Source organism: Corvus moneduloides, chromosome 7, assembly GCF_009650955.1.
Source record: "Corvus moneduloides isolate bCorMon1 chromosome 7, bCorMon1.pri, whole genome shotgun sequence".
NCBI lineage: Eukaryota > Metazoa > Chordata > Aves > Passeriformes > Corvidae > Corvus > Corvus moneduloides.
The window spans coordinates 13,557,124-13,570,886 of record NC_045482.1 but is presented as its reverse complement, the minus strand read 5'-3'; the positions used below and the strand labels follow the sequence as shown (position 1 = coordinate 13,570,886).

The following is a 13,763-nucleotide window of genomic DNA, read 5'->3' as shown; positions in this document are numbered from 1 at the left end:
ACGGAGAGGATGTTTCTGACAAATATGCCTCCAGTAGAATACCCTGAAAGATAATACTAAATTAGATATTGTTTGATTCTTTGTGAGTCCATATCAGATGTCTTCAATTTGCTGGCAAGAGGTGGATTTTTTTTTTTTTTAAGCTATGGGACTTGCCTGCCTCTAGAGTTTTGTTAGGTGATGATATTTGAAAAAATAAAGATGAGTCTTCTGCTGATAAAAGATGCAGGTTTGAATAGGATTGTAGGATTGTTAATGTCATTATAGGCCATGTCTGTCTGAAAAACGATTATGAAATTAAAAAAAATTAAAAGCACTGTACTGAAATTATCTCCTCAGATACTCAACTGAAATATGCCCATTCCCATCAGTGATTATGGCTTATGAATGTCTAAAGGAAGGATGTATTTATTTCACTATTATGTAAATGAATGAAAAAACAAGATTTTAGTTACCAAAATATATTTTGCTAGCAGCTAAAAAGGAATTAAAACATTAAACCCAGTGGAAATCTAAGTGACCTCCTGCAGAAATAGGCTGCTTGCCTCTAGACAACCCGTTACTCAATATATGTATGAATTAGGTAAATGAGACACAAAAGCAGACACTAAATCAGATGTAAATTGAGTAATCATTACAGTATGTAGATCTCAGAGAGAGTCACATGAGTGGGGAAAAAAGCAATGAAGCAGCTTTTATTCTGCTGTTCTCAAGGAACAACCGAGTAGAAGAATGCTTAGCATCTCAATGATGCTAATACAGTCTCAAAAGACTTTAAGGATCAGGTCCTCTTTAGATCAGGTATACCTTAAAGTGATGGCATGCACACTGGATTCCCTACTTTTATTTCACTCCTCTTATTGCAAATGGAATATAAATTATCCTGAAAGACCTATGGCCCAGTTTCTGTTACACATTTTGTCCGTGCTTGTTATTTGTTCCTCTCCCCCAGGAACTTCTTTCATTGACTTTGCCAGCATCTTGCTCATTTATGTACCTGCTCATGCTTCCACAAAGTCTGTTTTAAACCACCATATAAGAAATATTGCTGTATTCATCTGAAGTATAAACAAGGTCCCCTTGTGAAATACATTATTTTGCTTAGCAAATGCTTTTTCAGTTCTGTATTTGGCTACTTCGGCACCTTGGAGCTCAAAACGTGTCATTCTTTGTGCTCTGCTCAGTACTAAGTATGTGACCAGTGCATGGTAAGTAAAACAAAGTTACATCACTTTTACTCTTTACCTGGGAAGTCAGAAGAAACAGGATTTTCTCAGAGCTCATGGTGAGTGCAAGGGAGGAGGAGTTCAAACACCTCCAAAAACATGGTGATTTTTGTTGTGGGCTTGTTTTGGTTAGTTGTCCCTACACTCAGCTGTTGTGATGTGAAATGCAGCCTTGCAGGTCTCCAAGTAGGAGAGCCCATGGTCTCTCCTGGGCCAAGCTTGCCACGTGCAGGTGTTTCACTCTGGTCAGACCTAGTAGCTGTCAGTGCCACTGAGTTGCTTCTTGTCTGTCCTGTTGGGCAGCAGGCACCCTTTCTCCAGCCTGGGAGACATGAGTCAGGAGGACATGAGTGTCCTTGTCTTGTGCTGATGCAGAGCAACAGCTCATTAGTCTGTGCCTCAGTGTGCAGAGCTCATTTTTGAGCTGGGGCTGCAGCTGGGCACCCAGAAGTGCAGGTTGGGCTGCAGCCAGTGTCTTGCTGTTCATTTCCCACTGGAGGCCATCTTTGGGCTCCACACTCCACCCTGACCGTCTTTGGGCTACTGAAGTGGTAACATTAAGTCCTGTATTTTAATTTCAATTTTCAGAGTGTCTTAGAAGCTTCAGCATTTTCTTGTTACCCACTCGTAACCCATCCACCCACTCACCTTCCAACTGCTGGGCCAAGAGATGAGAAGTATCTCTTACGGCTTTTCCTCGCCCTCACATTCCATTCCCAAAAGCGTTTCTGGGTCTTCTCCAAAAGTCACTTCTGCTCAGCTCTTCTGGAGTTTTCTTGAGGTAGTTCACATCCCTTCCTGCAGCTGCTTCAGTCTGTGTATTCTGCAGTCTTTTAATCCAGCTTTTGCCTGTCAGTGTCTCTGTCACCGATGTCAGGCTAAAGCGTTTTACATTGTGTTTGTCACAGGCGGTGAATACATATGTGGTCATTGACAGTAGCCCAGCAGGAACACAATAACTTGTTAAGCCACAGTAACTCAATCGTGTGTCTGAGCTGCAGCTGGAAGGAGCTGTTTGGGCTGTTAACCCTTTCATGGCTGCTGCACTCTAGGTATATGCATCTTTCCGTGTGTTACTAGATGAGAAGTGACTGTGTATGCTTTGTGCAGATATGTCAAATGAGAAGATTATTTGAAATATAAATGAGAGCGTTCCTTGATTTATAGCTCTGGGGGTGTGCTACTGAACAGTACAGGAGGTATACAGAAGTGTTTTCAAAATACTGTGTCCGACTTCCAGAAGTACAGTACATGTATGGATTCTGTCTTCATTTGACGTGTTTTCAAAATGTTGCCTGGACTTGTATTAAGGTTATGTATTTTTTATCAAACTATATATTTTCTGAAAATATTTCACAGAATCACAGAATAAACTATGTTAGAAAAGACCTTTGAGGTCATTGAGTCCAACCTATTTGTTGTAGAGAAAGTCTACAGTAGGTTACATGTTTGGATGCTGTTGAGAAAAAGATGGGTCACAAGAAAAAAAAGAAAAGGCAATTCTTGATATGGCATTTCTGTTGCCTGTCCTGGCTGCTTGTGTGCCAAGGCTCTGTTTTTACAGAAACACAGCTAAGGGGAGTTGGTGAAGTTGTGCAGTGGTTTAACTGGAGAGCACAGTGTTCTGGTGGGGGAAGAGAGCAAGCAGACTTAATATGAGTTACTCAAAAGGAAATATATGTAACTTCCCTTTATTCTGTATGAGTTTTCTTTTCCCTTTACCTCATCAGGAAGTTTGTAGAAACTTTAGTGCCACACTAAATTGTTGAGATGGTGATCTGTACCTCTCCTCAGCTCTGGTTTCACTGCCAGCATCATAGTACTGAGGGACATTTTATCTTTCTTCACAAATTTGCACCAGTTGTTTAACCAGACAAGTGGTGCTTCAAGTTGGGGGCTGTCTTGTAGTAATTGTTCAATGAGCTGTTTGCCATTACAGTTGTGTTAAGTTAAAAGTTTTTTTGGTTTGTTGGTTGGTTTGGGAGGATTTTTTGGGATAGGGAATAAAGATTTTGCTGTTTCAGATAGGGGGAATTTCAGAGGGAGGTGCAGAAATGGTGAATGAATAGAGTGGGATATAGAGAAGTAACCTGCTTCTAGAAGAGTTGGCAGAGCATTAAAGGAATTATGGAATGAACAGCACACTCTTTTTTTTTTTTTTCCCCTCAGTAAAGAATTCCTGGGCAGCTACTGGTATGTGCTACGGCAAAGATTGCTTTAAAACTGTGTGAAAACATGATGCTGAAATACAGTGTGGAAATTTAAAACTTCACAAAAATGTGAGAAATTTCAAAGGTGAAAAACATGTGAGAAGGCATAAAAGGACAGGTAAATAGAAAGAAAAAACAGATAGTTTGTTTCCCTATATTTGAATGTTTGGATTGAAATGAAAAAGAGATCACCGAGCAAATTTTATAGATTTGTGCGGAAGAGTAAAAAGAAAACAAGAAATATTAATGCAATTGTAATAGATGTATTGAAAGGATGAAACATTGATCATAAAGAATTTCACATAGGCTGGTTGGTAATGATTGGTCCATATAATACAGAATGGAAATAATTGGTTTTGAGAAGATTTTACTTATAATGCTGGCAGCAATTGAAGATTGCGCTCAGAAAGAGAAGTTGAAGAAGCTAGGCTTATTCACAGGAACAAAAGAAAATTGTGGTGACCTAATTCCAGCTTTTGTTGTGCAGAATATACCAGTATTGATAGCAGGACAAATTACTCTTTCTATCAGACATGAAAGCAAGATTAGCGTGATGCTGCTGGCTGCACTACTCTTGCTTTCAAAGCGGTCTCAGATACCTGGGGGCCCAGTGATGTACTGGTCCAGAGAACATGAAGGCTCATCATTTTCTGAGAAACTCCTGTGACTCATCTCAGGTCTGTGCCATGCCTTCTGCACTGACATGATGAGACCATTCCTCGGAATGTAGTTTCCTCCCATTTTTCTGCCTGTGTACTGTGTATATATACACCCATGTGTGCCGCAGGACTTGTATCTCATTTGATATATTCCTGCGCTGAATTCTGTGTTTAGGGTTTTTTGGTCACTAATTGAGGGTAAAGCACTCCACAGTTTCCCAGGTTAAACAAACCAAGTGACCTCAGCTGCCCTCCTAAGTCTTGCCATCAAGGCCTTTCATCATCTTGGTTTCCCTCCTCTGGACACACTCCAACGCTTTGATGTCCTTTTTACATTGAGGCACCCAAAGCTGCATGTGGTACCCCGGGTGGGGCACACAGGAATTGAGTACCAGACAGGAGAACGGTCATCTGCTTCACTGAGGGAAGGCAGAGTGAAAAGTGGGCACCCATCCCCTCAATGACTGTATCCTCTATGCAGGAGGATGTATACAGCATGTATCCCCTGCTGTAAAGTATGATTACATTTTAAGTGTTGAAAACCAGCATCACCTCTAGATATGTCCTAGCACAGTTAATGGAGATGTGGAACTGGAAAGCATGAGTGGTACACATTGATGTACCCAAGTATATGTGTAAAAAGGCATGTTGTTCTCATTAGAATTATTTCTGAGCCTTTTTATCCACAAATTATTTCCAAAGTATTAGCATTTATTTTGATGATACAAATCTAGTGAAACAAAATAACTAGTGTGAATCCCATTCGGCACTTAATAGTTCCTGTCTGTCAGATGGAAGTTCCCAGTGTGCTCATCTGTTTCTTTAGGGAACCTTTCTCACCATGCCTTTTAAAGACTTTCTCCAGTACACCTTCATTTTCAATATGCACAGTCCTGAGGCCCTTAAGCCCTACTGGGATAACCAAGTCTGCCAGACCCTTTTCACTTATACTCCTATGGTACAAATGATACTGTTCTTTCTACGCTGCTATTGCACTTCCAGTTACAGTCAAAAGCAAATGTTGACTTCTGTCAGGCATTGCATCTTTGTATCTTTCTTTTGTTCCTTGTTTCTTCCTCCATGCTCCTCTATTTTCTGTAAATGCTGTTTATTACATACTGTGGTCAGCATTCTGCCAGATCCATCTCACTGCACTTAATCACACTGTGTTGAAGACTAGCTGAGCAGTTAACAGAAGAGCTCATGGTCTTCCTGCACTTCTTTTTTCTCCAGCAGCAATGTTGAATCACTGAATATCATCTTAGCTTGAAATTTACCTGAATATGTTTTACTGTTCCAAGGAGATTACACAATGGCCCTGATTAGCAGCAGCATTTTGTAATACCACTTAAGGCTTTGTCACAGTGGAATACTGCCAGTAACAGTCTTTAATTCACTTATATGTACCAATTCATTTCTGTCAAATTTCTATTAATTTATTTGCTGTTTTACTTTGTCCTTATCGCCTATACAATAAGGCATGATTTTCACATTTATGTAGCCAAAATAAATTTTTTAAAAAATTAAATCTTCAGCAAATTAATTGTGGTCCTTTGATTTGAGACAAACGTGCCATCTCTCCATTTGCGTTCACATTTAATGCACTTTTCACAAGTTAATGTATTTAGGAGAATCTAGGTGGGTCAAGTAACTAAGGGTCAGTAACAATTTTACTGGCTAATTTAGATTAAAAGTTTCAGGACTGGGTTAGGTGTATTCAACTGCAATGCGGAATGTAGGTGTAGAATTAAACCTGCGTGTGTTCGTGCATCCACACTTGTGAAAAGCCACACTATATTCAGCATTAATTTTTTTTTTATCAGAATGATGACCAAGCTTGGTTACAAAGGTGATTGTCAGAGATGAAGAACAAAATTGCTGCATGCGCTACTCTGTTTTATCTGGCACCAGTTTCACAGTGTACTGAAAGCTCTAAATGGTTGGGTTCAGGGTTCATGTTTCAAATATGTGTGATGGTTACTGTTGAAGCAGATCCCACAGTATATTTGTTCTTTGATTTGAATTGTTAGGATTGGTGCAAAGCATCAGGAGTTACGGCAAAAGCAACTGAGAGGCCTGAGTGATTATTCTACTGGTCCTGGAGGACCTGACATTGATGATGATGAGGTGGATCCAAACTATGCCAGGGTGAACCACTTCCGAGAGGCTTATCCCCCAGCAAGCATCTACAGACCCTCATCACCAGCAGTAGGAGAAACCTTTGTTTTTCTGCGGGATTCTTCTTCAGCACCAATGGAGAGGGAGCACTTGGAAGGATTGTATGCAAAAATAAACAAGCAGCACTACCCGCAGACTTCTGGTGACAGGTAAGATTGCCACCTGGCATTCCAAAAAATGATAGCTGATGGGGAGGGAGCCTGGGCCTAGGCAGGGGGTCAGACACGGGACTGTGCAGATGCCCCAAGCCCCTGAATTTACTGCCTAGAAAGCCATGAATTTCCTCTTACCCAAAAGCAAGATTTGCTGCAGCAGTAGCCCCAGAGCATCTGAGCAAGACAGCAGTCAAACAGAAATCATTAAAGGGAAGTCCATATTTCACAAACAGAATGAATGAACTGACTGCAGTCCAATTTCTGCACTGCTGAGAGAGTGTTTTTTCCTCTTTCAGTTGGGAAAAGTTCTTACCCTGCAGCAAAAATGATCTCAGTTTTCAGATCCCTTTCGATCCTGCAGATCATCAAGTGCCGATTAGTAACAGGTTTTGTATGGTAGCATGATATATTGTATATGTTTATGGTTTAGATTTTCCCAGCTGTGTGATATTACACACTTTCAATTAGTTTGGGGAGAGGACTGGGAATCGTGGCATTTTTATGCAGACTGTGAAGTGTGGCTTCACAAGACTGATTGCCTTTCACAGCCTTTCCAATAACTAAGTGGGAAGGAAAGAACAATTTTTAATCCTTACTGTCAAGCTTCCAGCATTAAAGAAAGATGGTCAAGTTTTTTCCTGAGTTAAAGGGAAAACAAAAATTCCTTTGAGTTGATGATGTACCCACTTATGATGATTTTAAAACTGTTTGCTTGTGGAGTCTGGAGCTAAAAGAACATGAGACTTCATTACTATTGTGGCATTAGTATATCAGTGTTGGCTTTTCAAACCCAAGTACGAGTGTGTGGGCAAGACATACAAGTCTATGTGAAAAGAAGAGCTGACAGAGGACAGATATGGAGGACTTCAGGAATTACACATGCTTTGAGTTCATATTACAATCTGTAGTGTCTCCCCATAGCCTCAATCTGTGCCATGTAATACCACACTCGTTAATTTTGGAGAAATATGTCAGCACAGATATAGGAGTGTTTCCAGTTTGTGGCATCATAGTATTTTAAAAATGTCTAGTGAGTCATTGTTATAAATACTAATAAAACTCTTTTGACACAAATCTAAGTTTGTAGAAGGGAATGTGCCAAATCTCTCTCTCTTTTTCACCTAAATACAATATGGTAGAGTTCTTTCCAAACATAATGACAGTGCTTTTTCTCTTCTTCCATATTATTAACTCTTCCCCAACTGCATAAGTAAGAGGTAGTGATCCCAGCATTTTGTCAGCTAGTGGATTTCACTTTACTAGAAATGCCTCAAGGCAATTGTCACTGAAGTCACACAAAGTTGTGTGTAGCAAAGGGATCAGAAACTGAGTTTGTGCTAGCTCAATAAACCAAGATCTGAGAATTCCCGGTGGAGGGTGTCTAAATTCAGGTGTGTGTATCTTTCAAATATGAACATATACATGTGTAACTCAGATGGACTAAGACATTGGTATAAAAGTTGCTTTATAATTTTGGCTTTAGCAGGACTTCATAGCTGTACGTTTTAAATATATCATCAGTTTTGAAGTGGGTCTGTAGATTGTCTTTCCATGCAGAAAAAGGAAATGCTCAAGTCTTTCATTCTGCCTTCTTCTAGTGGATTGATTGTATTGCAGTTTTGACTACACTGAACAAACTCTTGACTTGCTATGGGGACAAGATTGAAGTCCCAAGCAAGTTTGTATTTGGTATTGGGATCCTGGATTTCAGTGTGGATTTAGCTGTAATTGCATGATAACACAATAACTCAGTTTGAAAAACTAAAACCAAAATACTGCTCAGGCAGGAAAAGTTACCTCATAGCTGAGCCTGTGATCAGAGGTCACGCTGAGAGGCTGTTCCATCGGTACTGAAAGACCAACAGTCCACAATTTTGCTTTGTTGAATTTCTCAGGCTTGTAGAGGCTGTTTAACCAGATTAAGAAAAAAATAGGAAATGTGAGATTCTTATTAGGCTGCCTTTGTTCTTTTTTTAAATCTTTCTTTTCTTTGTCTGAGAGACAAAATGGTGTTGTTATTCACCAGCAGAAATGTGCCAAACATGAATAATTCTATGTGAATTTATGCAGTGGGTCGTGAGGTCTCAGCCAGCAGTTGTTGAATAAAGTGGCAACTTCAGGCAAGGAAATCTTTCTGTGCTGGAGGGAGAGTATTGAAAGGAGAGAGAGAGATGTGGAAGAAAAATCCCTGGATAATGTGTTAATTAAGAAAACAATCTGCTTCCAAGGGTCAAGTATGAAAACTACCTTGTCTGCCTCAAAATGATGCGAAAGAGTTATAATGGATGCTTATAAGCCAAACCACAGTTGTGTTTGTGGGGCTTAACATTTATCAACACATTGGTCATGTAAACACTTATGCTTTGCTCTTGCTAGCATATGCATGCTTTCTCTCAAAGTTTTGCCGTTAATTTTACTTTAGATAGATGGTTTTTCCTCCCACACGTGACTCTCGATTTGTAATACAGTGTGTGGAGACTTCATCGGTGACTAAAGTAAATGGAGTTAGGAGTAGAAGGAGGATTTGAACACAGAGAGAATAGATTACTTCATTTCAGTCTGAGAACTCCAGTTACTTATCATTATGATTTGAGAATTAAAACTCATCATGTGAAACAAGAAGTTAATTTTTATTTTATGTTATTTTTGCGGAATAATGTATTAGCATAATTAATGCCTTTTTAGAACGGGAGGCCATTTGTAAAGTATGAAGCTTAGTGGTCAGATAAGACCTGTTCACAATTTACACACACTCACTTCCCCTTTTCTCGTCACCAGAATCCATTGAGTATTCCTGGCTTGTTCTTCCCAGTTAAATTCACAGTTTAATCCGCATCCCTCGGCGTGCAGGAAAGCAATAGGCTGCACATGTATGGGGTCTCTTGCTTTAATCATTACGAAGTATGTTTGCTGCCTCCAACACTGCTCCTGAGGGCACACACAGACCTGCTTCACATCACTGTTTGTGTACTGACGTCCCATTTACCTCCACTTGCATCTGGCATCTCAGGGGCTTTTTGCTTTGGGTTTTTGGGGGGTTTGCTTTGTGTCTTATTTACAACTGTTGTGTAACGTTCTTCTGCACTGCTTCACAATTGTTGATTTTCATTCCAACGATGACTATATTCAGTGAAATAGAAGTAATTTTTTGTGTATATTTTGCTAAAAGCTTTGGAATTCTTAACTAAGAGAGGTGCTATATAAATGTAAATTGTCCTTATTAATGAATATAGCGAAGGCATTAGCATGATCAGTGTATTCTGTGACTGTTAAGTTAGACTGGAAAAAAATTTAGCTGGCAAAATCACACATTTCTTTGTAAATCAAGCATTTTTCTGTTTATTTCTAATTAGCCACAATTTTCTGTAATGCAAATGGCATCCCTAAGGATGGTGCAGCCTGCACAGCCACCTTGTGCAGCTGGGGAACTCACAGGGTCTTTGCCTGAGATGTTGTGCATTTCCGAGCCTGCGGCAGAGGCTGAGTGATCTGTGGCCCATATGTTCCTGAAATGGGTGGTAAGTCACATCTCTGAGTTTAGTCATCAAGGCTGTGCCATGACAGTGCTAAGTTGCACCGTGGCAGAGCCTAGGTGTCAGACCAAAGCCAAAAGAGCAGATGCACAACACTATTATCACTTAAATGTCAGGCATGTCACACAGTGAAACCCTTTCTCACATTTCGAATAAACAATTTCCTCTTTTTTTCTTCCTGTGAAGATGGTGCTGTCAAGTATATCCAAACACCCCAAGTACATCTCTGGAAAGGTTCTAGAGACTTTGCTCAACTTATTTTCTCCGCCCAGAACTATGAAACACTTAAAGTCTGATGCCAAACTCATTGCCAAGTATAATTCTTCATTTATTTATGTGGCTTATCTTGGGGAATTTCAAAGTGCTGGTCTGACAAAAATGAATACAGTTTTCCTTTGTTTAGCAAGAATACGTTCAGAGCTGTATCTTGTTGCAGTTTTAAAAAAATACCAATAAAAAGCCAGCACTGTTTTATTACATAGGAGTGAAGTCCAAAGCCCCAAAGTCTGATCCAGCTTTTTTTTATTATTTTTGGAGATGCTGTGTGGGCACCCACTGTGCAAGATCTTAATTTCTGCAATGTTAATTAATTAATTGGAAAATAGATCTTCCTTGTTTCAGGGTGAAAGTTTCCTTATGGCAACTTTCACCAGTTGCAGTCTTTCAGAATGCCCTGTCTACCAGCATGCAAAGTTGAAATTGGAAAAATGACACCCATACCTCTGTGCAACCCTGACTATGTCCCTCACATCTCACTCTCAGGAGCTGGCCTGAGTTGAGAGAGAGGGGAGAGACACTGGGCAGTCTGCCTCTCCCTCTAAAGGATCAAAGGAAGACATTGCTGTGCATGTCCTGAGGAACTAAATGCCAAATGTAAGCAATGTTGTAAGCCTGTGAGGAGGGTATAAAGGGTCTGGAGTTTTGAAATTCAGCAAAAGGAGTACTTTTTACTAAACAGCTAAATGCGTGTCTTTTGGGCAGTTATGGGCCACTCCCATCCTGCTCAATCCAAGGCCATAGGAGTCCTGAGCTGCACAGAAAAGGATTTGCTAAAAAAGGGTGAGCTGGGGTTGCCCAGGTGTGGTGCTTGGCCTTGTGTGTCTCATACACCAGAAGTCAAAGTTTTCTAGTTCTCAGTTCAAAGTATCGTGGTCATTGCTCATTGTGCATCCATTTACAACACCTTTCATCACTGATTAGCATAAAAGTAATCCACTGCTGTAGGAATGGATGGTCCTTTACTCAAGGAAGATTATTCTTTGAGATGGATATCATGGAGGCAAGGTGGAAATTGAATGAAGCTATATAATATCTATGTGCCCTTTGCCACTGCACCTTGCATTACTGTGGAAAGAGAAATGTGGTCATGCATTGGAATATTTTGATTTACAAAGTGTGACAAGTAGAATCAAGGTATGTACACTCTCTTACCATAAAGCCTCTTCAGCTTGGTGTCCTAAAATCATCTGTGCTGTTTCCTTGTCCTGTACTACTCTACATCCCGAGACTCTCCTCTGATTCCGCTGGAATTTATTCTTCCTGAAACATACCACAGGGCCTTCTTTGGCTCCTGTCTGGTCACTGTTTCCCATAATGTTAGAACCAAAAACTTAGTGTTTGGCAACCTACTGTCTGTCCTGGTTGATAGATTTCTGACAGCAGTTAAATTCAGGCTGGCATTGACAGTACAGCAGAGGTTCCCTGATTTCTGCAGGCTCAGTAGAGCTGTCCTGCTAATGGAAGCAGGGTAGTCCAGAAAGCCCTATGGCCACCCACCAGTTCCAGTATAGGCTGTGCCATTGGAGTTAGACTTGTACTGTGTATTTTGCTCCTAATACTGCTGGCAGTTTTCTTCCTCAGAAAGGGTGCATGGGTGCTGCATACTCACTGTGCTTACCGGGGGAAATGTTGAGTAACTGGACTGCCTGAGGAGACATGTTTAAACAAGCCTTGGGTTTATTTCCCACCTATATGGGGAAAAAAAAAAAAATCTCCAGGTAGGATTCAAGCAAAATTACTTTATGGTTAGAGTTCGCTCTGCTTTTTCCCAGGAACCCCTCATCCAAATCTTCCAACTTTAGCACCCAAGCTCTATCATTCACTTCTCATGAAAACCCAGATTTCATGGAACTCAGGTGACCCTGAGCACTTTGGAGCGTGTCTTAGGAGAAGGAAGTTGTCAAACCGCTGCTGCTGCTGCCATGTAATGTGTACATGCTTGTTTGAGGCCATGCATTCTTCAGCAGAAATAAATTCTGTCAGGAATAGCCACAAATCTGCCTGCGTGCATCCTGCCTGCTAGGGTTTGCATTTGGATCACCTCACTTATTGACAGACGTGTAAAATTTTATATACTGCACTCCCACAACTCCCTTGTGACTGTCCTGCTGCAGATGCTGGGGAGCCAGAGTTTTGGCAGCTGTGTTAAGCATTCAGGTTTGGTTTGGGTTTTTTCCCTCCAGCCCTGTCTTTTCTTATGTGATATATTATTGTATGGAATTATTTTACGTTAATTCTGCATATTTACTAATGTCCCATTCTTTCAGCCGTTTGGATGCAAATGCAAAAGATAGGTCCCTGAAGAGAAAGCCAGGTCTGTTACTGGGAAGATGAGACCATAGTAGAGGATATAGTGAAATGCAGATGGTGTTGTCAGCCTCTTAAATGTACAAATAAAGACAAAATGAGATCGTCCATGCAGCTGGAGTGAAATCATATGGCCTTGCATGTGTTACTGCCATAGTGTATTTCCTAGTGTGAGCAAGAGACTCTAAATTCCATCTTATGCAGGATGTTATTTAACCAAAACCTCATACTTGCCTCTTTAACCATCAGCAGAATGATGTGTATTAACTTTTCTCTGCACAATTTTTTTAACAAAACAACTTTTAATTTTAAATGCTAATATGTGTGTGTGGTTAATTTAGAAGCCAAAATTGACTATAAGGTTGGTAAGCTCCAAGAAAGAGAAAGGAAGATTGTTACACTTCTGCTTATAGATAGCTATTTGTGAACCAGCTGATAATGTGCAAAATTAAGATTTTGAGTGGCATTTTAAATGAATGGTTAATGGCTGAAGATTAATTAAACTGAGTTGTTTAATAGAGAAGCTGTTAAAATCTTGTTTATTAGGCCAGTCACTTCCATACTGAAAGTGCAAACCCTTGTAGCATTTTGTATTTCAATTTAGTAGACAAGCAATGTAACTAGATATTTTCTTTGAACAAAGAGGTCTACCTTAGTGGATACTCAGCATGGCTGGATGGGTGTAGCATTGTGTACTGTGTTTTCTTCTTCCAAGTTAACAGTTGTCTAGTAGCAGTACAGAGAGAGAAATGCATTTCCTCTGAGAATTTGGTAATCTTAAATAAAATTGTTAAATCTTACTTTAATTAAAGTGTAGAGGACATGATTAAGTCTCGTGTGGTTCTGTTTTCCCACTACTCTCTGTAGTTCTCTGTCTGTTCTATTTCATACACTTTAGGGTTTTCAAAATACCCAGCTTTTCATTGCTTCAGGTTGTCTTCTGTCAGAACGAGTGTCTTCGGCCCCATCATTATCCTTGCAGAGTTGCTCTAGCTAAGGAAAAAAAAAAGGAAGTATGTTTCAGTCGGGTTTATTCTGTACTACAGTTCTGGTTAAATGATGAATGTGAGCCTAGTCCCATTTCCCTGATTGAAGAGAAACAAGCAGAAGGTCATTATGCTGCTCACAGTTGTGAGGCTTGTCCTTCCAGCAAGTCCTTTGCCAAGAAACTGTTTGTTTTTCTTTTGTTTTCCCTTTCTCTCAGCCCAGTTCCCAA

General features: G+C 40.2%; 1 protein-coding gene across 1 annotated transcript in view; it reads left to right on the top strand.

Annotated features, from left to right (window-relative positions):
* Positions 1–13,763, top strand: part of PARD3B (par-3 family cell polarity regulator beta) — a 402,476-nt gene that overhangs the window by 314,375 nt on the left and 74,338 nt on the right. The window contains exon 20 of the mRNA XM_032114586.1: positions 6,126–6,422. Within this exon, the coding sequence (XP_031970477.1) occupies positions 6,126–6,422 (297 nt within the window). The remainder of the gene's footprint in view (positions 1–6,125; positions 6,423–13,763) is intronic.